Consider the following 25,977-nt stretch of genomic DNA (forward strand, 5'->3'; position numbering starts at 1 on the left):
GATGGTGAACTAGGTAGGTGTTTTTCCCATTTGACAATATGCATGTTCTCACTAACAGTGCCTGGTGTATAAGATTAAGTTTATGTAATTTTGAACTCTTTCCAGTGTTATTCATAGTTAACTGGAATGGTATGGAAGTTGTGGTACTTCTGGGATGCAGTCTTACTTCTATTGCTATTTTAATACTACTGTTTAGTAAACTAAGCTGTTCCAATCACTTCTGGCATTTGCTTTACTCGATACATTTAGAACTGCAGTGACCTGTCCGCAACAAGCTTTGGTGACTAGGTCATTATCATTTTTTTATTTAATGTTAGTTTCTCTTCTGATGTTTACATGTGGCTTTAAGTAAATCCAGCAGCACATATTAATTGAGTCTCTCCAGAGATGTTTCACTCTTAAATCACAGACTGGCAGTTTCAGTACTGTCATTTCTAAACTTGTTTTAAGTTGATCCTGAATCTTCAAAATTATATTTTCTTTTCAATTTTCTTTGACACATGAGAATTCATCTTTTAAAGTTTTCCTCTGCAGTTGTGAGAGCTAGAAATTTTGGATTTAAATGTAGATGAATGCCAAGGTTCTCAGAAACTGCTGAGATCCTGGGGTTAAAATGCCTGATACTGAAAAATGATAAAAGAATGTAATAGGTTCAATGGCCACTTTTTCAGTGGCTGTTCCTCATGTGTTTTGTTTCTGTACTATTGCTGTTGAATGTTCAGTGCACCAATTGATTCATTTCTATATATAAAAAGAAATAATAGCCCACAAACTATACAGAGAGGGTACTGGAAACAGCTGTAAATCTATCAGGAAATCTCAAGGATGTGTCTTTTTAATTCTAACTGTGTGTACATCTGTAACAATGAAAGAAGAGCAACTGCTTTCCAGTAAGAGTAATGTTGAAAGCTAATATACTAAATAAGCAAGGAAGTATGTTCTGTATTTGTTCATTAAAGCTGGTGTAGATGTGCTTTAAAAGCAGGCGTTGTATGGCCATTTAACCCAATCAATATCTGGGTTTTTTCCAAAAAGCTGCTTTGACAGAATACAATCTTTACGTAGTGTGGTACTAGGGCTATGTTACTGGTGTCTGCTTGCAGTCCCTAAAAAGTACAGTGGGTACTTTTTGATCCTTCTTGAGTGATTCAGAATTCTGGAGGTGACTAGTTTTAACACAAGCATGGCACGAGGACATACCTTCTCATGGCAAGAAAGCTGCATGAACAGCTAGTGAGGTGCAGCTGTACTTGCGGAAATTTATGTTTCTTTGGCTTTGATTGAAAATGCCGCTCATGGAGTGCTTGCTTCTCAGACCTTTGTTCCGTGGCACTCTGCTTGCCCAGAGTGGGGCCAGGTTTTGATAATCAACCTTTTCTTTATTTTATTATTATTTTTTTTAACTCCAGTACTAACCTAGGTACTTGAGACAAATAAAATATATCAAGAGGAAACAAGCAGAGAGAGGAGGTTGCTTCCCCAAATCTGTGCTAGCGTGTCAGAGGCAACACCGAGCTCCGAAATGGGTTCTTCCTTGAGCTAGACCAAAACAAGTTCTAAAATCTAGGATATTCAGATATGGAGAGGGGCTCTATCATTGCAGTTTTCTCTTCCCTACTTCCTTAATTTCGTATAAGGAAAATGATTTTCAAATGAATTCACTAGGTTCATTCTTTTCAAATACCAAAGCTAACATCGCCTTGCAGTCTAGTGCTATTTTCTAGAGTTCTGAGAGTTGTACAAACACAAGATGAAAACGATAATGGTCCTTGAGTTCAAGTACTTCTATGATTTAAGCAAAAGGATTTGGCTGTCAATGTTTGCCTTCCTTGAATGTGCTTTTCAGGGATTTTTGGGTTCATTATTACCAGTTTTCATAAAATGTGGACTCCTGAAATGAAAGTTGGAGCCATTTGTTTAAGCACTCAGGTCAGGAATTGGTCATGGTTTTCTTTTTTTTCTTTTTTTTTTTTTTTTTTAATCTCCATGTATATAGTATGGTAGTCCTTTTTTTTTTTTTTTTTTTTTTTTTTTTTTTTTTTGAGTGCCATTTGTATGTCAGCTCTCTTATGGGAGAGAAAAAGGACATAAAATTCATGGGACCTTGTTTATTCAGTATGCATTTATGGATATCTTTTTTTTTTTCTCTCTCTTCATTCTTCTGCTGATTGTGTTTCATCTTTCTCAAAGGCTTTTGCTGTGTTTTATTATTTGAGTAGGTGTTGAGTGGAATGGTAAACTAGACTTCTGTCCGGTTGCTTTTGTTGCATTTCAAAGTGTAAACATTAATAACAATACTGAAGCTGGTTGCTTCTCTATGTTAAGAGCAAATGAAGAACTGTAAATGGCACTTGGAAGATCAACTTGTATTTCTTTGTTGATGTTGTGGGATGATGTTTCACTTCCTACCTGAGGTCTAAATGTGTTTTCCCCCTGCTAAACTCCTATGCAAAATGTTGTACTTTATAAATGATGTCGTACTTGTTGGATTTCACTAAGTTGATCTAATAACTGTAGGGCTATTTTCAGTTGTATAGCTATTAGTTTCAGAGGCACCATCTGAATTAGCATCTGAAATGCTAATTTCACTGTTTCTGCAGTCTTTTTAAAGGTGGTCAAACAGCTAGCAAATGTGATATTTGGTTAGCATTTGAAAATGCAGAACATTATGAATTAAGACACACATTTATATTCTGGTTCTATACTGTTTACATTTTTGCTTGTTAGTGTCTAGCATATGTTCTTAAGTGCTTCTTCAGTTTTAGCTTTCTAAAAGAGTATATAATTAATATTTTTCTTCACAGGGAGAAGAGAATTTATCCAAAGATTAAAACTTGAAGCAACCTTGAATGTGCATGATGGCTGTGTAAGTGACCTGTTACATTTTTGTTTGTTAAAGGATATGAAATTGTGTTTTATTGCCACAGTAAGAGTTCCTTCATATAAAAATGCAAATACCATTCATCGAAAGTGAACTGGAAACCTCCACTTAAAAGACCTGCATCTGAGTCCTCTAGGCATTTGTTTATTCTTAAATGGCTGGCATGTTATTTTTGAAGCAAAACAAGGGATTCTAGCAATTCCAATACTTAATACTGCATCCTACTACCAAATTAGTGTTTTGAGTGTTTTATTACTTATTTAAAGAGACAATAGTAACAGCAAAAACACTCTCCTGAAAGTCAGTAACATCACTTAAAGTATTGTTCATTTAAATGCTTAATTTTTGAAAGTGGTCTGACCACTACAAATAATATTGTCTTAAGGAAAAAAAAAATTACTTAAGCTGCATGTAGGTCAAAGAGAGTGTGTGTTTGTTTATGTCCAGTGCTCCCATGCTCGCACATGCATGACACGCTTTCTTATTCACTGTTGTTCAACAACAAGTTTATATATAAGCTGGGGGTATTTGTCAGCAGAGGATTATTGGAGTACTGGGTAGCCTTAATTCTATCTAAGAGATAGAAGAGATAGATCTAAGAGATTACGAAGTTGTGATAGGATTCTTTCCCGTCTTACCTTTGACAAATAGAGTAGATGATCAGGATTTGTTAAGGAATTCTTTGTCATACAAGATAACTGAAAAGTGTTGAAATATTAAGTACTTTGAAAAATGTAAAAATACATATGTAAATTTAAAATTTTAATTAAAAATTGTTCACATGCGAGCAGCTCAAGATAAAGATCTCTAGCATTTTTAATTTAGCAGTAGTCATGTCACTAGTTTTAAAAAGCAATTTAATAAAATCAAATCAATAAGATCAAATGTATGATTGTGACTTGGATATGTTTTTGAGAGTTGCTGAAGAGTGAAAAAGGTAAAGATTAGAATTGCTATCTAAAAAATGGCTACTCTTGTTATACTGGATACAAATATAATTTCAGTGTTCAGGCACACATGGTTTTGGGTTGACAGAGTTAGTTTTTAACACATGGCCTAACTTTTTTGGTTTATTGTGTGGAAAATGTTAATTATGAACTTTTAATATACAGACTTTAAAAAACTCTGTTACAATTTGAAAGGAATCTTTAGAAAACAAATTTGCTCAGAACTACTGATCTTTAAAAGAATGGGATGGTATGAGTTATTACTTAATTTTCACTCTCTCTCTATGTATATATATGTGTGTGTGTGTGTATATATATATTCAGGGAATAATCTGTTTTGCCTAATAACCATTCAAGAATTTTTTTATTATTGGTTTTAAGTATATAGGAAATAAAAAGTAAATGAAATTATAATGTATTTGCGGAACAAAATGCTTATATGAAAACCGCTAAGTAAACAGATTAGTCTTTTGCTATATCAGCTTGCATTTCAGTTGCGAGTAATGAATGTCATAGTTGTCTTTTTTGTTGTTGTTTAAGAACATTTATGTTCTTCTGTAGCATGAGTTGGAACTTGTATTTACTATGGACAGCAACTGTGCTATTGCATACTGCAGCTAACATACTTAAGGCAGACTTTTTTTTTCCCCTTGAGGCAAAAAGACTAAAGTCTAACTTCCTTCCTAGCACATTTATGTGTGGCACAGGAGATGCACCTTGTGGGAGATATGAGTATGTGCAATACTCACATTAAGATTTAAAAAAATTTTTTTTGAACTTGGGACAGAGTGATAGTTCTCTTAATTTACTTCAACTCGTAGCATTAATGTTTTCATAGCATTAATGTTACCATAGCATCTTTTTGGGGAGGATATGAGTATTTTTAACTCAGGATTTACATTACATTTTCTCTGAAGTAATATAATATTCCATTCTTCCTTGTATCTCTTGCCTTTGTTTTTTAACTTCATTTGAAAGTACAGTTTCTAGCAATAATAGGAAGTCACTGAGTATGTCTATCTAGTTGATGATGTCTGCTTGTAACATCATGCTTCTAGGGTATACTTTGCCACTTTCAACAAGACTCATGTTGTCTGATTCAGAATTAAGTGGTATGTACCCTAGTAGAAGTTCCTGTTTTCCCATATTAATTATAAATGTAGCTTAGGAGGATCAGGACTTCAGCTTGTGCAGAAAATCTCACTGTCAAAAAATGAATGTCCACAAAGGAGACAGAGGAGTCTTAAAACTTTATTCAAATAAAGGGAGAGTCCTCAGAGCATACCCCTGTGGGGTGTCTCAAATTACTGGAGGACGCAGCCTCCTTTTCCTGATTTCCTGACCAAGGTACGCCCTCTGCTTTTCCCCATCAGGCAAGGTCCTCGGAAGTTTCAGACTTCTTGGCCCGCCTAACATATGTTGCTTCTTGATATGTTCCCCCTCCCTGGTCATACATCCTATGTCTAATTAAAGCAACTTTATGCCTCCCTTGGGTGTAAAAGTTAATATTCATTAGCTCGTTACACTTGCACCTACTCTACTAAGGTTCGTTCTGAGGTCATTTGTTGACAAGGAATGCTATGCCCCCCTCCTGTTTTTCTCCAGGGTGCAGTCAGCTGCACCCAGTCGCATGCCTATAGCACGACCTCCATGCCTGTATTCCCTAGTCCTGCTTGCTAAAGAAGGTGGATTAACTCCCTTATTTGTAAAGGCACAGGCTCCTTTGTTCTGCTCAAGCTGTAGATGTCTAAAACTAGGTAAAATGCTTTTTGTTTGAAGTGAGGAAAACACAGAATCACAGAATCATTAAGGTTGTAAGGGACCTTTGGAGATCATCTAGACCAAACCCCTGCACACTCTGGGTCGCCTAGGGCACGTTGACAGATTATCAGTTTGGATCTCTAGATCAGTATGAAGTAATGAAATGGGGAGGGAAGGAAGGAGGAAAAAGCATTTCTAGAGCATATTGAATTGGAATTAAAATATCATTTGTTTTTTATTCCAGTTCTGGTGCTGTGAAAACTGTATGAGAAAGGTAGAAGAGATGTAGGCTATATATAGGTAGATGGATCCTTTGACATAAGCAAATAGTACATTTTTAAATTAAAGAGGACCACTTGGTGGGATAATTTTCCATTTCTATTTATAGACACTCAGTGTCCTGTGTGGCATATTTCTCCCTCAGGATAGCGCTTGGAAGCAAGTCATTTTTAGATAGTCGTCAAAGCTACGCTTAAATTAGCATAGAAAGTATGTTTAGCATTTTGCTAGAACATGCAATTCTTATATTTTCTTCCTAATAATAATAATAAAAGTAATTGATTTTTTCACCCCGTTCCTTATTTGGGGATCTTTCTGATATTCTGACTGTTCTGAGTATTTTTTGTTCCTTTTTTTTTTTTTTTTTTTTTTAACCCTGTCCCTTGTATGCTGCCAATCTATCTGGTTTACAAAAAGTTAATTCTACTGTTATGTTGCATGGGAATGATGGTCCTGCTTTTTCAGTCTTTTAAGGATTGGCTGTACTGCTTCCTGAATTTTTTTTTAGAAGAAGACAGAGATAGTAAATATGTTTTGACTATTCAATTAGTTCATGCAGCAGGTATTCAATTAATACCTACTGCTTCCTTTCAAAGCCAGTGGAGCAATACCAGCAAAACAGAATAAAACAAACAAACCCCCTCCCCCCTAGAAAAACCCCTAAACAAACAAAAAAAACCAACTGAAGTAAAATACTTAGAAAAACTTCACTGCAGGGCCTTTGAATGTTTTCATCTTTTTGGTAATCCTGTGTCAGCTCTGATCAGTATATCCTTTCTGTTACATGAGGCTTTTAGCTGAGTGTTGCAGTGATGGCTGGGAAGCTAGGTAGTGTGTATGTGTTTTTTATCTGTGGGCTTGAAATACAAACCAATTTTTCTAGCTGGTCTTCGTTTTAGAGTAAATTTTAATAGTGAATCTGTTACCTGGGAATAGGGCACGAGGATGGAGCATTTGTCCCTAGTGATCCATATGTCTGTTTATTTGCATTATACACTGTTGCTCTTTATGTTCCCCTGAACACTGAAATATAGTTTAAGTGATCGCTTACTGGAAAAACAATTTTATCTGGAAAAATAAAATCAAGCTTATTCCACTGTAAGACTTTGATACTCCATTAAAAGAATAATATTTAGAAGGTGATCTGGCAAGGATTAAACCTGTTTAGTTGGAGACTTCTAACATACGTTTGGTTACATCATCTTCATTTTTTTTTTTTTCTGGGACAAATTCTGCCCATACAAAGTAAGTTATAACTGGTCAACCCTGGGGAAGCTGGAGCAATGAAATCGGAATTTAAAAGGAGAATGATATATCACAGAATCACATACGGAATGGTTGAGGTTGGAGGGAGCCTCTGGAGATAATCTTTAGTGGAGATTATCATTGTGCTTCCCCATTTCGCCTTTCCATATTGTCTGTCTGCATTCCTGTCCTTTAGATTTTCTGGACATCCTCCATTTTGTTTCATTTTTGTGCTAGCTCTTTTCCTTCCCATTTTCTTTTTTTGTGTCTTCCTTTGTGTAGTCTGTGTGTTTCGTGGGAGGGGAGTGTTGTGTGTATGTGCGATTTGTTCTTGTTTCTAGTCTTGTATCTTGTTACTAGCATTTTTGTTGCTTTAAAGCAATCATAGTGTTTCTCTGCCTAAAAGGAAACGTAAATGCAAATTAATTTCCTTGACTTTTGTGTTTTCACTACCTGAAATACTCTGTTGTGCTTGACTACATTTTTTAGCTACCGTAGTTGTCAGGTTAGTTCAGTGTTACCTGGATCTGGGAGCAAAGTTGAATGCACCGTTCTTGGTGATTAACAGTCGGGGTTATCAAGTCACAAGGGCAGCCATAGTGGATCATAGCAAGGCTCTGTTAGGCCTGGTGACTTGGCTCTGACAGTGGCAAGTACAGGCTGTTGAGGAAACAGAAGGGCAGTGTGTGATATCCTGTCCACGCCTCTGGTGGCATTCTTTTGGATTCTGAAGATAGTCATACTGAACTCAAGAGATGAGCATTTGTCCAGTGTGGGGATTGATTGGAGCTAAGAGGTTATAACAAAGCTAACAGTACTCTTCACAAGTGGGAAGGCTTCCACAAGATCCTTGGGAATGGGTGGTTATTGAAAAGTGTATGAAGCAGTGGATGTTCAGAATTTGGATAACCTGAAAATAGAATAATGAGAGCGCTGTGATGCCTTCCAATTAAAATTCAGAGAAATTTGCAGAGTATATTGGGGACATAAAAGCACCCAAGTATGTAAAATTCTGGGCGCTGAGGCTTTTGTTGAAAAGCTTAGTTTGTCTGATGGGCTCTTCTTGCATCATCTTTAGGAGCAAAGGGAGCAATTGAGATGCAAATGGAGGACCATGGGTGAAATAGGTGATTATTCTATCAATTTGTTTTAAAACACTTACTTTTGTACTAGGTTCCTAGAAATGATTTTAATGAATTTGTTAATTCTTTTTTGTGTGTGTTCAATAAATATACTGTATTGATATTTTAATATTCTATAAATTTAGAAAAAAATGAAATTGTTTAACTCTAATTTCTGTTAATTCACACAGGTGAACACAATTTGCTGGAATGATACAGGAGAATATATTTTATCTGGTTCAGATGATACCAACCTGGTAATTACTAATCCTTATAGCAGAAAGGTAAGTTTGTTTCTGGATATTCAGCGGGTTTCAAATAAGACTTGTTTTTATTTTTCAAAAGCGACTGTTATGTGACAAAGATAGTATCAGGCACCTTGTAGTATTCTACAGAAGGGAATAAAATGTTAGTATTATTATCCCTTGTGAGTAGGAGTAGGTATTACCCTGTTTTATGGGAGGTGGTCTGTCACAAAAGCAACAAAGTGTCACAACAGATTAATATCTGAACGAGTAACAGGTTTCAGTAATTCTTGTGAAATCTTGTGATGAATTACCTTCTGTTTCATTTTAACTTTAAAATATTGTGCTGTCTTTTACATAGTGTAATTTTGAGGGTTTTTTATGTGTAAAATTGAAACAAAGTGTCAATCTGAATTAAAATACCTTATTATTTAAAATGACTCTGCCTTGTGAATGCACGTATGTGGATGGAGAAGAGTTTGTACTAAAATAGGGGAAGCAGGTTTGTGGAGAAATGTGTTGTAGACATCTCTTCTATTTTTTGCACTAAACTGGACTAATTATGTTGCAGCAAAAGGACTTGAGGTATTGTCAGCTAGCAACTGTCAGGTAGTAGCAGGGTTTCTAGTGTTTGCTCTTTAAAGAGCTGCTGATAGTTCAGAGTGCGTCTTCTAACAAACTATGTCCTTCAGTTCTGGGAATCCTATGCACTGATGTTCCAAGTCTCCTCTTCCACACTAAGACTAAACCGTTAAGAGGTGCAGAAAATTAAAATATAGAAGGGGGTTCCAAAATGTGTGTTTGCTGTTGTGTAGGAGTTTGAATAGCTACAGAGACAGAAATACTTGCTTTGCATGAAGAGTGGAGATGGGAGAGTAATAGCAATCTGGGGTGTAGCCTGTGCTGGTCGGTAAGTCTTTTTTTCCCACTTCTTCAAATGATCTACAGCCTCCAAGCAGTATCAGTTCCTTTCTATTACTGGTTCTACTCTGATAAAGCTCTGATCAGTTTTATCAGGCTGGGGTTTCTGTTGGACTGTTGGTTCACCTGAGGAAGAAGAGGTATCCAAGCAATTGAGGAGTGGAGAAGGGCAATATTTCAAAGTGAATATTGTTGGAGAGACTCATAAATTTTTAAAGAAATTGTAAAGTTAAATGTGTTTGATACTACTTACTGGACATGATTTATTTTAACATATCAGTATAAAATAATTTTGGTGCAAGTATTTATTCATTGTACAATTATAATATTTTAGTAGAAGTGGTCACTTAAACTTCATGCTTCTAGGTGAAGAGTTTGGGATTTTCTTCCTTGTTTACTATTGCTGCAGTTAAGTAAGAATCTAGGGGATGTGGTATTTTTCAAAAGTCAGATGAGTTATTTTTGTGTTCTGCATTTTAGTAACAGAAGAGCAGATAGATACTTAAACATGTGCAAATGTAGTTATATAACAGTGGGTGCTTAGGTGCAAGAAGACTCAGTAGCGTGTGTTGTTAATGAAATATGAGATTTTTGTTTGTTTTTTGTTTTCATGTCTGTTATTCAAAATTGTGTTAGCTTATTTTCTCTGATTTGAGTAACAGAAGAAAAAGAGAACAAACTGATATTGGTACCAGAACTGCTGTAATTCTCTTTCCTTTGCTGATATTTTCATCACCACATTTCGTGTTATGAGCAAGCCTGGCTAGAGCTAAAATAGATTTCAGCAGTTAACATAACGTTCTGTATTAGTAAAACATCCTGTTTAATAGGAAGTATCTAAACTTGTTTAATTCTTTATTTACTTGAGATTTATGTAACTCTAGTTTGTGAGGTATGTATAGAGGCAGCTGTTAAGTACTACCATGTATTTGTCTCTTTTTTTTCTAAGTATATTTATGTGGTTTCAATAGGTTATATTTTTGTTGCTTATGTATCCGAGAATTGTGTTACTGTGATTTCTAAAATTCATGATGAGATTAATGCAACAAATAAACACTCTATGCTTTGGGATAGCTAAGAATAGTTTTTCTGATGGGGAGCTCCTTCGGAACTTCATTTCACTGTTCTCTTCCACATAGTGACCAAAGGATTTTCATGAGTAGCTACACTAAAGATTTTGAATCCTTAGCCCAGTTGGCCTTCTGAGAGGGAAAGGGCTCTGCTGATGTGAGAGAGTTGGAGAGGCTTTAGGGTATGCTTGGGGGAGTGAAATGTATGTTTTTTGTTTTTCTGGAATAAGGATTGCTACTTTTCACCATAGGACAAGTTTCCTTTGGGTTTGTTTCAAGGTTTGGGTTTGTCCCAGCCAAGGATTTCGACCTCTTCAAAGAAAATGCTTAGAAAAGCTGGTTATAATAGAATTAGTGCTAAATAGCTTGAGTGAGCCCTTTAAGTTAACTATGTCCAGAAAGACCTAGTTACATACTGATATTTGACTTGTGTTTATTTCAGTGTTGTAAGACCACTTCCTTTTACAGGTTTTAGTATTTAGTATTCTTTTAAAATTGCTGTTGATGACTTCTCTCTTTAATATAAAGCTTCTTTATTTGTATTTCCCAAAACGTGCGCTGATCTTGTATATGCCTTTTTGGAATAAAGTGCATATTGTTATGGAGCTTGTATGCAAGTTTATGTTATTGTTAGAGGAATTAGAAATCCTGTCCCAAATATTTAGTTTATGCTTTAAGAGGTGGAACTTGAAATCTCAAATTTGTTGCCTCTCCAATTGATTTTCCGTGTAATGCAAAACTCAAGAAAAGCTAATTTGAAGTACTACAGCTGGTCAACTACTTTGAAAAATGTTTGGAATTCTTTCTCTCTTCTCCTTCAGTTTTAACTTGGTCATTAAGTATTTGACGCTTGTGGTATGTTGGTAGTGATTGTTCTTTTTTTATGTTCCTCTGTGACATCCAATGATAGGCTCTTGGGATTAGCTTTATTTCTTGACTAGGCACAGGCAGTGCCTCTCTTACTGTGGTGCCTTAGAGAAGGAAACAAGTAGGGTGGCAAAGGACATGCAGTGCAAATGAAGGATGTGGAAAATCTTGCACATTTATACTGTAGTACTTCTATGCAATAGTTTCTGTTGCAATACCATACAACATAGCAGGAAATAGAGGGATAGACCAGTCAGGGTTAGGTCTACGTAACAAAATTATTTCTTCTGCTGGTAATGTGTGTCTGTGTGTATTGCTGAGTGCTGTTTAAGTTTACAGTGGAGGGGAAGAAAATTCTGAATATTTCCAAGTTTGAGGACTGTCGAAGAAATGCAGATCTCACATCTGAACTGAGAGCCCTAAATGGGGAAAACAGAAGCAGGAAGTTATAATAAATTAGCTTGCATCAAAAGCAAGCAACTTAGCTTGGAGTTAGTGAGAAAGAAAAAACGGAAAGCAGGAAGCCTCTGTAACTTGATGATAGAGAGATCCCATGCAGCAGAGCAAAGTGAAGAAAGGCTACATGAGTGTGTTCAGTAACAGGGATGAGTGACTGAACACGGAAGGAGAATCTTAGAATGGTAGAAAAGCCCAACATTGTTTAGATTTTTTAGGAGGAGGGTGAACAGGAGATTCTTTTGGTGTCAGAAAATATGTCTTTGACACCCATAAAGTCATGTCATCTGTCAATCCCATCGTTTATTTTAGTTATTAATTACCACCTGAGCTAAGGAACCTTGGGAATAGCAACCTCTGAGTAAATTAGTTACTTTTCTGCTAGTGTGTATCTTTTGTTTCTTTTGCATATCTGAGTTTTAAGGATTTTTGGTAAAATGGAGAAACCTGAACCAAGCTGAATAAAGAGGCAGATATATTGCAATGAAGTCAGTAGTTTTTTTTTAAGAAAAATACTGATCTCTGTACATCTTTCAGAATATGCAGATACACTGTTAATTTTTTGTGAATTGATTAAATTGTGCAAAATAGCACTTGTAAAATAATAGAAACCCACTACTTTGAGAGAGCAACCTCATTTACATAATGTTTTCTTTCATTATGTTAATTGAGTGGGAATTCAGAATTTATTTTCGTTCTATAAACAACTTGGTATCTTTTTCATATAATACTGTGTGGAAATGCAGTTTGCTTTAGCTGCCACAGATGTGATAAGTAAGGTAAGTCTGTGATGTTCACCACCACATGGGAAAGCACAGAGAGGTTTTTCAGTTTTAATAGCCTAATCAAAAATGTATTAGGAAATATAGAAAGTCAGCATAAAGTATATAAAACCAACTGTGATGGTAAAATAATACATGCTGCTGTGCTTTGCTTTTAGGTAGATGACACTGATCATTTAAAATTTATTGTTAAAAGATTAATTGAACTGTTAGTTTACTGCCCAGTAATAATGCTCTTCATTTTTTGTTTATTTTTTTTCTAGCTTCAAATTATCTTTTCTTAAAAATTTCAGTTCTCTTTAAAGTGAATTTATATTAAGCGCTGCCACCCTTAAAATCAATCAATCATTATAAACAATTTTTAAAAGTTTATAAAGCTGTATTGGTTTAGAATGTCTTATTCTCCTTGACCTAAGTGTTCCCAATATTTTAAATCTGTCCTTGTGGGCATGCTGATTTCTGGACTAATGTTTTATTTTGAGAATCCTGACATGATATGTAACTGACCTCTTTGAAAATAAAACAAATTCTTTAAGCTGTTGCGTTCTAGTTCTTTCATTTTGCAGACCACGTTGGGAAAGTGGCCAAGTGAATGTCTGTTGTGGAGCCACTTTTTCTATATAGCAAATTTCTTCTAAGAATATCTTCTTTGTTAATATTGAACTATATATTGTAGGCAATCCATGTTTAACTGAAGCTGTATAGTACTGGAGTCATTATTATTTTCCCTTTTTTTGTTTTGAAAATATTAATCTGATAAAGCCTTTCTTGTTTTCTTTCTAGGTTTTAACAACCATTCGCTCAGGACACAGGGCAAATATTTTTAGTGCAAAATTCTTGCCATGCACCAATGACAAACAGATTGTATCTTGTTCTGGAGATGGAGTAATTTTTTACACTAATGTTGAACAAGATGCAGAGACTAACAGACAATGCCAGTATACGTGCCACTATGGAACTACTTATGAGGTACCTTACAAAAGTAGAAGATAATTTTAAGGTGTAATGCATATTTTGTTGTACTGCTATCAAAGATTTTAATCAGACAGTGGAAGCTTTATTTGTGTTTCCCAAGAATTAAAGTTTTTTTCTTTTAGTTTTATTTTTTTGTCTTTCTCTTAGAGAATTGTTTTTAAAAGAGAAAGATATTATCTAAATGAAAGATTTTCTGAAGGTGAGTCATTAAGACCTTTTTTTGAAAGTAAAATAGCTGGATAAACTTTCACTGAACCTTGTGTAGAATAAAAATGAATATATTTTTAATATTTTAGTGAAGTGTAAGTGCAAAACAAGTGTTTTCAATCTTCCTTCAGAAGTTTTGCTCATATTTCTCACGCTTACTGGTAGGTGAAGAAGCAAAGAGCTTGAGCACTTAAGGTGAATGTCTGTTTTTTTTTTTTTTTTTGACTGAAAGTAAAATCTGCTGATTATAAAACTTACTATGCTTAAAATGGGATTGATACATTTTTTCTTGGTTTAGATGATCTATTTGAGACTGTGTTTAACACACATTATAAGCACACAGAGGAAAAAAATCACATATCCATTGCTTTTGTAACTAGTTAGCTCATATTTCATAGCAAGTTTTTAAATTTCTCTCTTTGTATGTTAAATGAATAGAGATTTTTAGGATACTTTGTTAAAAATGTAGGCAAATTTAGGGGCTGAGGGAAGGTAGTATGTGAGGGAAAGAAGATGGCTGAAGCACTGCCAGAATTCATTTCTGGCCATGTAACAAAAGTATCCCAAAGGTTGTAATTTAGAAGACTTCTCAAAACCACTTCTTATATGCAGGGTAACGCTGTAGGTCAGTCAAGCAAACCCTGTGTTGTTCACTGTGGTATTTGTTTTAGTTTTGCAGAACATTCTGCAGCCTAGGCTCTCACTGCCTGCTTTTGCTTTTGATGTGTTTGTTTTGATTGAGAAAACAACTGTTTTCTTTGAATAACCTCAATTCTTATGGCCTCCAATTAGTGAAAAGTGAGGCAGTTTAAACTTCTGAAGTTTATTATATGTAGAAAGCTCTTTATTTTGTGGATTCTGGCAATTGATTGGGTGTTCACTGTATCTCAACTAATACCAGCTTTTTCATAAAAACATCTGGAGGCCAAGATGCTGTTTGCTAAAGATGAAGTGTACTCAGTTGTGAAGTGTCCTGGATTCTGACAGTTTGCTGTCTTCTGGCTGCATTGGGGAATGAGAGCCTCTGCTGCTTGGGCTACAGCCTTGAGGGACAGACAGTTAATGCTCAGCTGGTACCTCTGTTTGCTGGGCAGCTACCTATAAAAAGTTTCTGAGCTTGAGAAGAGGGAAATGGTAATGGGTACTGCCCTGAGGAGACCTTCAGGCAGTTATTGGAGTATTATTAGAGTAGTGAAGTTTGGAGTCATGTAATAAGCTGTGCTGAGTACCACGACAGAAAGGAGGAAAGAAAGCTGGGGAGGTAAATATTGCCAAAGTGACTCTTGGGCAATTTGTTAAATTTTGCTCTCTCTGAGATTGGGTTGACTGTTTGGTGGATAATGTGAAGTGACTGATGCCAGGTGGTCCTGCAAAGCAACAGTCTAACTGGAAAAGTTCAATGAAAGGCATTGCCAGTTGTGCTTGTGGGTCTATTAGTGTAACACTAAGTAGAACATAGCACTTGGAGACTTTAATATGAGATCTTGGTACATCTTGCCAGTTGTTGCCATCAGTAACCATGATATGCACATTGCCAACTGCTAGACTAGATGTTAAGTGTAAATTTGTAAGGTAGAACAAATTAAACTTGAACAAGGGACAATGAAATTGAAGAATATTTTAAAAGAAGTATGGGCAGCCAAACAAACTAGGAAATCAAGACGAAAATTTTGTTGTCTCCAATAACTCTTACTTATTGCAGCCAGTCTCTCTCTCTCTCTTTCTCTCTTTCTATTTCTTTATTTTAATAAAGTAGTTTATAAAGTAGGTTGTATATTTTTAAACACCACATATTTGCAATTGCACATGCCAGGTTATAGGTACTGCATTTTTATATGCATATTGTGAAATAGCATTAGTGCAGAAAAAAAAATATGGCTCCCTAAAATAAGAGTTTACTGTGTTATGTCATGTTCAATGGCATTCTCAGGACAAAAGAAAATGTTTACAGTGAGATCATGTCTAAAACTTCCTTAGTATGAGGAAAGCTGGGATCAGGGAAATGAAACAATGCAATGCTCTCTTAAAAACAAGAAAAGAAAAGATTCAGGATTCTCACCAGCAGCCTTGGATCCATAATTGTTTCAGGAGGCCTATCTTGAATTCTTTTTTGGGAATTAATATCATTTAGTATTTTGATAATGTTCACATTTCTGAGGATTTTGATTTGTAGCTGTTACTGTCCTATATTAAGTCATGGGAAAAAAAAATCTGAAAATTAATACTAGTAAATGCGTGTTGCATATTACAAAACAGTGAAAGTATTTGTAAGATTTGACCTTTATACATACTACTACTTTCATCTTGTACACTTTTTATTTTAATTTCAGTAGTTCTAACTTTTTCTTGAAAATAAAGAAATATCAGAATACTTTCTTCATTTATTTCAATAGAAAGCCTGAAGTGAGTAATAATTGCTTTATTTATGTAAAGACACTGCTGATGTCTTTACATCAAAATATCAGCGATTTTATTTCCAAAATAATGGAATAATGGTATTTCTAGAGGTATTAATACTACTTTTTTTTCCCCTCCAGGTTATGACAGTACCAAATGATCCCTATACTTTCCTGTCTTGTGGTGAAGATGGCACTGTAAGATGGTTTGATACTCGAATCAAAACAAGTTGCACAAAGGAAGATTGTAAAGATGTAAGAGTGAAATCTTTTAATAAAGATGACCTAAATGTAGAGCTGTACATCATACAAACATAGGATTTGAATCCTGGTAAGGCTTTTAGAAGTAATAGATTTCAGGGTCGTTGGTGGAGATGACAACATATTTCCCAAGAAACAAAAAAAAAGTTTGGGGATTTTTTTATTTTTTTTTTTTAAATAAGTCTCTGCAGTTTTATGAATTTTGGTTTGAGGATTCATATGTGATAGAAAAGATTTCACCTTGAAATTGAACCTTTTAGTGTGGTTTATATTAATTACCATAGAGTGTGGAGTTGGAAGCAAAAAAATTGAAATTTGAAAACCAACTGCAACCTTGTGCTTTTGAGCATCCTTTGTCCCTCCATACTACGATAAGAAAATACTTGGTAATGAATTATGCTATATCAAATTAATTATTTGCACTATTTCCTTGAAGGTTAAGTATTAGTTTTGTCCACTATGTTTGGAATTTGGAAGCCATATGAATTATGCATGCTGTGTTCTTGATTAATTTTGTTCTGCTTTGTGTACATTTCCCAGTTCTAGGAGTTTCTTTGCCCTCTAATTACAGTATATTCAGCTATCCAATTACCTGTCCGCAAACCAAATCTGTTCTAATCTTTTAAATTAGTTAAGACTTTTCCTGTGTATTTGCTGCTCTGCCTACTCAATAACTATCTATGTTTGCATAAGAAAATGCACTGTGCAAGCCAGTTTATAAATCTTTACCCCTTATGCTTTATCTATTCTTGTATATTCATTGTTTTCTGTTGTTGTTGTTGTCTGTTTTGCTTTGTTGTTGTTGTGGTTTTGTTTTGTTTTTTAAGTTGATGTCATACTGTGTGTTTGTCTGATGATTTTCCTTCTATGCCATAGTTCTTCTGTTTCACATATTTGTAATCTATCTTCACAGGGCCAGACCTGATTCTCAAAAGCTTCAGCTCTTTGAATAACAAGGCTATGTCCTGGAGTAAAAACAGGAATAAGCCTCAGACACTCAGAACTATTATTTAAATGCAGTATTTTTGTTTGTTCCAGGATATTTTAATAAACTGCCGACGTGCTGCCACTTCTGTTGCTATCTGTCCACCAATCCCATATTATCTTGCTGTGGGTTGTTCTGATAGCTCAGTAAGAATATATGATCGGCGAATGCTTGGTACAAGAGCAACAGGTAGGAAATGTACACTTTACAATTAAGTTTTCTAAGCACTTGCAGTTCCTGTTTCTGTAGGATTTTTGTTTGTTTTTTCTTCAAAATAAATGATGGGTGATTGACATAAAATATTTTTATCTGAGATGTATGTTCATTTAATAATGGGATCATTTCACTCTAATATTTGCTAATAGACAAATCTTAGGTAAGTATACCTAATCTCTTCATTCATCGTAGAATATATTCAATGCAGAAAATGAAATTCTGACATGCTTAATACCTCCTCTTTCATCTTGTAATATGTGACTGAAATGTTCTAAAGAGCTAGGAATCGTGGCCTATAATGGTTCCCCTCTATGTTATTGAAGTTCTTCCCGCCTTCTACACTACTACACTGTAATATGTTGTCTCTTACTGGAAGAAGTCTTATGAGTTATTTAGTATTATATAAAGTGTTTAATTTTGCAGCAGTGAGTTATCGGTAGTAAGCAAGATACTGATTTTCATTTAAGACTTTCAGTCCTTATGCGATTAACTCTCAACTTGTTTGTGGGCACATCTGTGTACATGCCATGTGACAAATGGCTATGTGAGAAATGGAGAGATTTTGGAACATCCTGTTTTTCTGTGTTAGGTCTTTCAAAGATAATTTTATCTACTCACATATATATTTAGTTATTTTATTTTTTTTTATCTTTTTTATTCTAGCATTTAAGATTGTTTAGGGTAGGGAATGGAAGTGAGATTTCAGAGAAGCACTAACAGCTCCAACACAATTCAATGTATTGGTGTAGTTTGGCAGTTTAAAAGGGTAGCATTTTTTGTACTACTTTTTACAGATAGCTCCATCATGGGATGGATATGTAATATATGCACGTAATATGTAATATATATAATGTATGTATATGAATGTATATGTAACATATGAATGTGTGTGTGTGTTTGTATTCATTTATTTAATAATGTGCATATAACATCTATCTAACATCTATCTGCATCTAACAGTATAACAAAAATAAAATACTAGCTAGAGGCGATATGTCGCTATTCAGAATAAAATAACAGAATTCAGAATCTGCAAGATACTTGGCTTTTATCTGGTTATTTTCCTTTGGTTATTAAACAACAGCATATTGAAAGAATATAGCTTAAAATTTGAAATTGTAAATATTCTTCCTAATTTTTTTTTCTGTGTGTGTGTGGTGTTTTTTTTGTTTGTTTTTTTTTATATATGTATATATATATATATATATATGTATAATATAGGGAATTATGCTGGTCGGGGCACTGTTGGAATGGTGGCACGATTTGTTCCTCCTCATCTCAACAACAAATCCTGCAGAGTGACATCTCTGTGTTATAGTGAAGATGGTCAAGAGATCCTTGTTAGCTACTCTTCAGATTACATATACTTGTTTGATCCCAAGGATGACACAGCACGAGAACTTAAAGTTCCTTCTGCTGAAGAGAGACGGGAAGAGGCAAGTGGTTAGGATGACGTGTTCTCATGTTTGGCGTTGTTCTCGTCTTATCTGTTGTGCCCCCTTTGAAATGACTCTCAGGCAATCATTGTATTCTCACAGATTTTAAAAAATGTTTATAGAATGTCTACAGTGTTCTGCTTTTTATTATTATTTATTTATTTATTTTAGCTGGCTGTTTCTTTCAATATTAACAAAAGCAGCACTCTCTATATAGTACTTGTAAAAGTACTGCTGCAAACCTCATTGTGCTATAAAAAGTCAGAGGTTTTAAAAAAATACACAAATCATTAAAATCACATACAGCTATTAATATGAGGAGCTGACTATTTTTGCAGAATACAGACTTAACTTACTGTCCAGTATGAAAGCAAAAAATATATAAAATGAAAAGCTGTGATAGTTCTTGGGAGTCGTGGCCTTAGATTGAACTCTGCGCTGTTCTGTCTGACTAATGCCTTTGCATTCTATGGATTCTGTCCTTTTTTTTTTTTTTTTCTAGTTGCGGCAACCACCTGTCAAACGTTTGCGGCTAAGAGGGGATTGGTCAGATACTGGACCGAGAGCAAGGCCCGAGAGTGAACGAGAAAGAGATGGTAATGTGTTTGCTGTCATGCCCCGTTTTTTTTTTTTTTTCTTCCTTTTGAAGCAAAATGCTTTCTCAGTCTTTCCAGATCTGATTCCTCTAAAATAGGAAGTAATCATGCAGGGGGAAGAAATGAAACACGAGAAAAAGAGAGAGATTACTCCAGTATGGCTAGGTATTTATTTTCTGAAAGTGGAGGTTCATTGGCTTGAATTTGTTATTTGACGCAGCGTATAGTGATTATGAAGTGACTAGTGCTATTAAATTTACTCATCGATGACTTGGGCGAGAGGACAGAGTACACCCTGAGCAAATTAGCGGACAATACCAAACTGGGAGCAGTGGCTGACACTCCAGAGGGCTGTGCTGCTATTCAGAGAGACCTAGGCGGGTTGGAGAGTGGGATAGAGAGGAACCTCATGAGGTTCAACAAGGAGGACAAGTGCAGGGTCCTGCACCTGGGGAGGAATAACCCCAGACACCAGTACAGATTAGGGGTTGACCTGCTGGAAAGCAGCTCCGCAGAGAGGGATTTGGAGAGTCCTGGTTGACAACATGTCAGCATGGTTGACATGAGGCAGCAATTTGTTCTCGTGCCCAAGAGGGCCAGTGGGATCCTGACCTGCATCAGGAGCGTTGCCAGCAGGTTGAGGGAGGGGATCCTGCCCCTCTACTCAGCTCTGGTGAGGCCACACCTGGAGTATTGGGTGCAGTTCTGGGCTCCCCAGTACAAGAGGGGCATGAAATTTCTTAGAGAGGGTCTGGCATAGAGCCATGAAGATGATTAAGGGACTGGAGCATCTATTGTGTGAGGAAGGACTAGTGAGTTGGGTCTGTTTAGCCTGGAGAAGAAAGACTGAGAGGGAATCTTATCAACATGTACAAATACCTGAGGGGAGGATGTAAAAAGGATGGTGCCAAACTCTCCTCAGTGGTGACCAGTGACAGGGCAAGGGGTATTGTGTACAAATAGAAACACAGGCAGTTCCACAGGCATCTCCACGTGAGGAAGAACTTCTTTCCTGTGAGAGTGAGAGCCCTGGAACAGGCTGCCCAGAGAGGCTGTGGAGTCTCCTTCTCTGACTTGTTCAGTTTCTTAAGATCTTGTACTATAAAATTTTTAGAAAAACTGCTTTAAAAATCACTAATTGACTAAGGGGCCAGAAAAAGATCATACTTACCTTGGTATTTTTTTTTTTTTTTTAAGGGAAATAGTTTTCTGTTGGAAGATAACAGTGTGTTTACATATGAACATTTTGGAGACCACAAAAAACACTTCAAGATTCCAATATTCTATTTCAGCCCATTAAGAACTCTTTTTTTTTTTTTTCCTGTCTTCTTTCTTAGGACAATTCTTATTTCAATCCTGATACTTGATCCAAAACCTAAAAACAAAACAAAATCCCCAAACCAAATTTCTTTTCACATAGCTCTGTGTAGTAGTATTAAATTGTGTTTATGTGCTAAATTAACATCATGAAGAAACCTTTTGTAAATTTTAAAAACATGATGTGCTAACTTTATCCTATATGTCTCATTCCCTCAATATTTTATAATAAAATTTTCATTTTATAGTGAACTGGAAAAACAGATATATGAGTTTTCTTCACTTATTTAACCAACATTTACAATGGAGTGCCATAGACTTCAGAAAGTCACACGTACAAAAATTTCAGGTAGTTATATATATATATAAAAAATAAAGCTTTAGGAGGAAGGGATTTTTTGTCTTTAATATAGTGCTGGTGCTGTGGACAATTAGCAATTATTTTTACTAAACTGTTGTGCTGAAAGTCAGGAGATTATTAGGTGTGCAGTTTGTAGTGCTATTTTCTTATGGAAAATGGTGAAAAAACGAATTATTTAGTGAACTGCAAGATAAAACTTCAGCATTACTATTTTTACAGGGGAACAAAGCCCTAATGTGTCTCTAATGCAGAGGATGTCAGACATGCTATCAAGATGGTTTGAAGAAGCTAGCGAAGTTGCACAAAGCAATCGAGGACGAGGAAGGTCACGGTCCAGAGGTGATTTCCTTCTCTTACAGGAAAAAAAAAAGTCAACAGAAAGTATGTTTATACTTGATATAGTGCTTCAATGTCAGCCTTTCTATGATGTAGATTAAAAAAAAAAAAAAAGGGCATTCCAAAGACCTGAGCACATTTGGGTGCCCTGTAAGTGACAATGGAAAGGAATCTTTAGAGACAGAGTAAATTTATCTTTGAGTTCTCTCTCTCTTTTTTTTTTTTTTTTTTTTTTTTTTTTTTTTTTTTAAATCAAAGGTGGGATTAATCGTCCAGATGCTCCTGCCTCTAATAATGTGGCACCTAGCACAGAATCAGAAACTGCAATGGAAGTAGATGGTCCTGAACAACGTCCATCATCGTCATCATCTACAATGTCAGCCCAAGCTCCTTCAACATCATCTTCAACTGAGAGTCCCCCTTCAACTTCATTATTATCCTCTCCTGATAATGAACAAAGGCCTTCTTTAGGGGCCTCTGCTCAACCTATGTTCCATCAATCTGGTGAGAAGAAACATATCTCGTGTCTTTAAAAATGAATAAGAAAAAAATATGTATATATTTTGGGTAGCTGATCTAAATGTCTTATTTCTTTAATGTCCTTAACGAGACTAGGCATTTAATCTTAGCGAAGTGAGTGCAGCTGTGGGTTATGGTTTGGGTTTTTTGTTTTTTAAAACTGAGTTGTAACCCTTTGTCTGAAAAGGGAATCTCAAAGATAATAGTCAATCTTGTCTTTTGAAATGAATATACTTTTTTTTTTTTTTTCTAAATACATTGTTTTCTTTGTGGATTTAAGTAATGTTATGCCTTCTCCAACTGTGATTTGGCTGTAGTAACTTCAATGCACTGAACAACATAATCATTGGCATTTTTTGCTCTCAAAAATAATCTGGATATACAGGACTTATCTTGCATTGTATTCCTTAGTTAATAATTTTACTGAGTATTGATTTTTAAGTTTGCTTATCTTGAAGAAACTCATCTGTATTAAGTAGTGACTCATTCTTACTGGGGAAAATAAGAAAATGTATTGTACTTTTAATGCCAGAACATGCTTGGGTAAGAGTAAAAGAGCATCCTATGATTTGGCTTGCCTTTTTGCATTACCGTGCAGGAAAAAATGCCACAGCAGTTTGAGTTAAATATTTATATGAGAATATGTTTTTTTTTTGTTGCTGTTTTTGTTTTGTTTTTTCTAGACCTCACTTGGGGGAAGGACTGACGTGGTCTGTGGTCTGAAAGCACCTAGACATTCCAATTTGATTATTTTAAAACCCCACATTATTTGTATATTTTTGCCCTTTGTTATGTGCTGATTCTGATGGTGAAGAAATCCACTTTGCTATCTGAAAAGATGGTTGCATCTTCGGGTCCTAAATGGATGCAGTAATCCATTACTTTACTGCAGTAAAGGAGAGAGAGGAATTTCCCAAGAAAAGGTGTCCTATTTAATATACTGGGGCTCCTTCAGCCAAAATCTTAGGGAAAGATGAGAAATCACTAGATATTGGTTATTTGTTCTATTCTTCCCACCTTTTCAAACCTTGCAATTATTCCAATTCTTCTGATTTAGAGAAAGTGAGTAGTGAGGAGAAGCCACTGCCTTTAGTACGAAGGGATTGTAGCCAAAGGCCTCATGTACCATGGAATCAACCATTCTGTTTCGATCTGGATGTTTTATAAAGTAGATGGTATGTGCGGGAGAGCAAGTCCCATGTTAAAGATAGTTGCTACAAGCTGCATCGCTGAACCTTTGTGCATTGCATAATGACAATATTCTAAAGAGCAAATCTGGAATTATTAAGGAATGACTACTTAACCGCTTTTCTCTGAATCTGTCTGAATTTCTAGGTGGAAATTTATTGTACTAGCAGGAAGCTGAAGCTGTTTCTCAAATCAGCTCTTTTCAAAGAGCATTTCCTCTTTTCTAGTGTCACTTCAAATTTCAGACTCTTTCTTAAGTATATTCAGATTTGAAAGGCCTGCTGGTGGGATTTGAAGCTTTTTGTGTGTTTTTGTCAGAGTGGACACTTTATAATTTGCTGTATTTGGTACAAATTGGTGCATTCTTTGACTACACCTAATTAGCTTTCTCGGAAACAAATGATCACCCTGAAAAACAGCAAAAACTCTTAAAACTAAATCCCATGGAGAGAAAAAAAACAACAACAACAAGTTTCTTTAATGCCATATTCAAACATTAGTTATGAGCAGTATCATCTTGAAATTGTTTGCAGCCTTCCTGCTGCATAATTTATACCTGCTGCAGGTATAAATTAATATTATAGTTGTGGTATAGCTTATACTTTGTACATCTAAAAAGTAACTTGGCTATTTTAGTTTGCACCTCCTTTAATAATAGTTTAATTTGAAAACAGGTCAAAAACAAGTAGAGTAGGTTGGACAAATTTAGAGAGAGGGGAGAAGCTCCTGGATAGAAGGAGGTGATGGAACAGCAGTAGTAGTGGGGCTGTGGGTGGGTGGACTTGAGCACAAATACTTTCTTTTGCTGTGTTTGTATACTTACATAACCTATGATGCTGCCCAGTTATGATATCTATTCACAGCCACTAGTTTAGAATTGTGAAAACAGGGCACTTTATCCAGAGCAGAATTTACTGAATTTATATATTTGCATTTGGAGGTCAAGACAGAACTATTGCTTTTTTGGTTTCAGGAATAGTGACTTGGTAGCATAGCTTAAACTTCTGAAATTAGTTGTTTAAGCAAACTGAAAATGGCCTCCTGGCTGAAACTGAAAACCATCTTTTTATATATATATATATATATGTTTATTTATATATATATAAATACGTATAATAATGTATAGATTGTCTCTTTAGAACTGCAGTGTTGTTACCATGCAAAAAGATTTTAGTATCTGAGTTATTTTAACTTTTATTCAAGTTATGCTTAAGTAGTGTGTGTCTGAGAGTAGAGAGCAAATTGAGAAAAAAAGATAAGCTTGTTATTGAAGATAGAGGAAAGTTTCCTATGAAACAGAATTAGACAAAGTTTTCAATTAAAGGAAAAAATGTTCCGTTTAAAAAAAAAAAAAAAAAAAAAAAAAAAGTAAGAGCTTGTTTTTATGTGCAGATTAACACTTGTCTTACATATAAAAGGTGTTGAAATGACAAGATAGCTGTTAGGATTGAAAAGGCAGAAGTAAGGCCAGAGGAACTAGAGGGAGTGTAGGGGAGATAAAATATGTAGGAGGAGATGAAATTATCAATTTGTTCGTTATGAATGTGAGAAATTCAGACAAAAATTTCAAGTGAAGTGGTATGATTTGGGAGTGATAGGAGTGGGAAAGTAACAGAGTGGCATTTTAAATAATGTGGTATTAGAAGCTGTGGTGTTTGGAAGACCAAATGGAAGAAGAAAAACAGATGTTTTCAGAAGCATATTTGAATGGACTTGTGCGAATTTATGTAGACTTGCATAGGATAGGGGCATGCATTCATAAAGGAGAATGGATCAGGTTTGTAAACAGCTTTTCATAAGTCACTTCCTCGGCCCTGAAAACAGGCTCTGGTGCTAATCTTACTGAAATAGCAATAACTTTACATGTGCATGATTTAAGTATATCATTGATATGGTTTTCTAGAAAATAGTTGTGGGTTTTTTTTGAGTGATCTTCTAGAATCCATGTTACTTCTTGTAATGTTTAAAAAATACACATGTTCAGGCAGTGCAAAAATGGTTCAGTACTAGAGATCCTTGGGGCAGTGTTATATGTCTTGCAAGAGAGGAATAGTTATAAACATTTGAGAAAATTGCAAATTATCAGCCAGGTCTGTTTAGAAAGACATATCTCAAAAGCCTGTTCTTGTCAGTTTGTTTGAATCAAACTTTCCTATAAGGAGAAAGTATAATGACTGAATATTTTGATGCTTGTCTCTGAGAGAGAAAAAAAAATCCTATTGTCTCCCCTTGCTTATTTTGTTCAATGAATGAATATCATTCATTCACTGAATTCAATTTCATTCAATGAAATGAATATATTTCAATTTTATGCTACTTTTAAGGTACTGTGGTTTTAACCTACTAAGAAACTTCAGATTTTATTGCAACATAAAACTCCAAACACACATTGATGGCAGAAGGAAGCTAGTTTCTCAGGAAAAGGCTTAGTTGTCTTTTTCTTTCTTTCTTTTTTTTTTCCTCTTCTTTCTTTTTTTTTTTTTTTTTTTTCCTATTTTTTTCTTACCTCCTTCTCTCTCCATTTTCTATCCTCAGTCCATTCACTGAAAAAATAAACATTTGCTTAGAGGTTGTTCAGCATGCTAATGGTGTAATCGAACATATTCAGG

At 35.2% G+C, this 25,977-nt stretch overlaps 1 protein-coding gene across 2 annotated transcripts in view; it reads left to right on the forward strand.

The window, feature by feature from the left end:
* The window catches only part of DCAF6 (DDB1 and CUL4 associated factor 6), an 80,263-nt gene that overhangs the window by 13,341 nt on the left and 40,945 nt on the right, over positions 1-25,977 (forward strand). For both annotated transcript variants that reach the window (XM_088533329.1, XM_088533335.1), the window contains exons 2-10: positions 2,805-2,866; positions 8,426-8,518; positions 13,359-13,544; positions 16,295-16,408; positions 17,453-17,588; positions 18,837-19,051; positions 19,554-19,647; positions 21,545-21,664; positions 21,920-22,165. In XM_088533329.1, the coding sequence (XP_088389455.1) occupies positions 2,805-2,866; positions 8,426-8,518; positions 13,359-13,544; positions 16,295-16,408; positions 17,453-17,588; positions 18,837-19,051; positions 19,554-19,647; positions 21,545-21,664; positions 21,920-22,165 (1,266 nt within the window). The remainder of the gene's footprint in view (positions 1-2,804; positions 2,867-8,425; positions 8,519-13,358; positions 13,545-16,294; positions 16,409-17,452; positions 17,589-18,836; positions 19,052-19,553; positions 19,648-21,544; positions 21,665-21,919; positions 22,166-25,977) is intronic.

This window comes from Tinamus guttatus, unplaced genomic scaffold, assembly GCF_059628265.1.
Source record: "Tinamus guttatus ecotype Peru unplaced genomic scaffold, ASM5962826v1 Tinamus_guttatus_pri_ptg000035l, whole genome shotgun sequence".
Lineage (NCBI taxonomy): Eukaryota > Metazoa > Chordata > Aves > Tinamiformes > Tinamidae > Tinamus > Tinamus guttatus.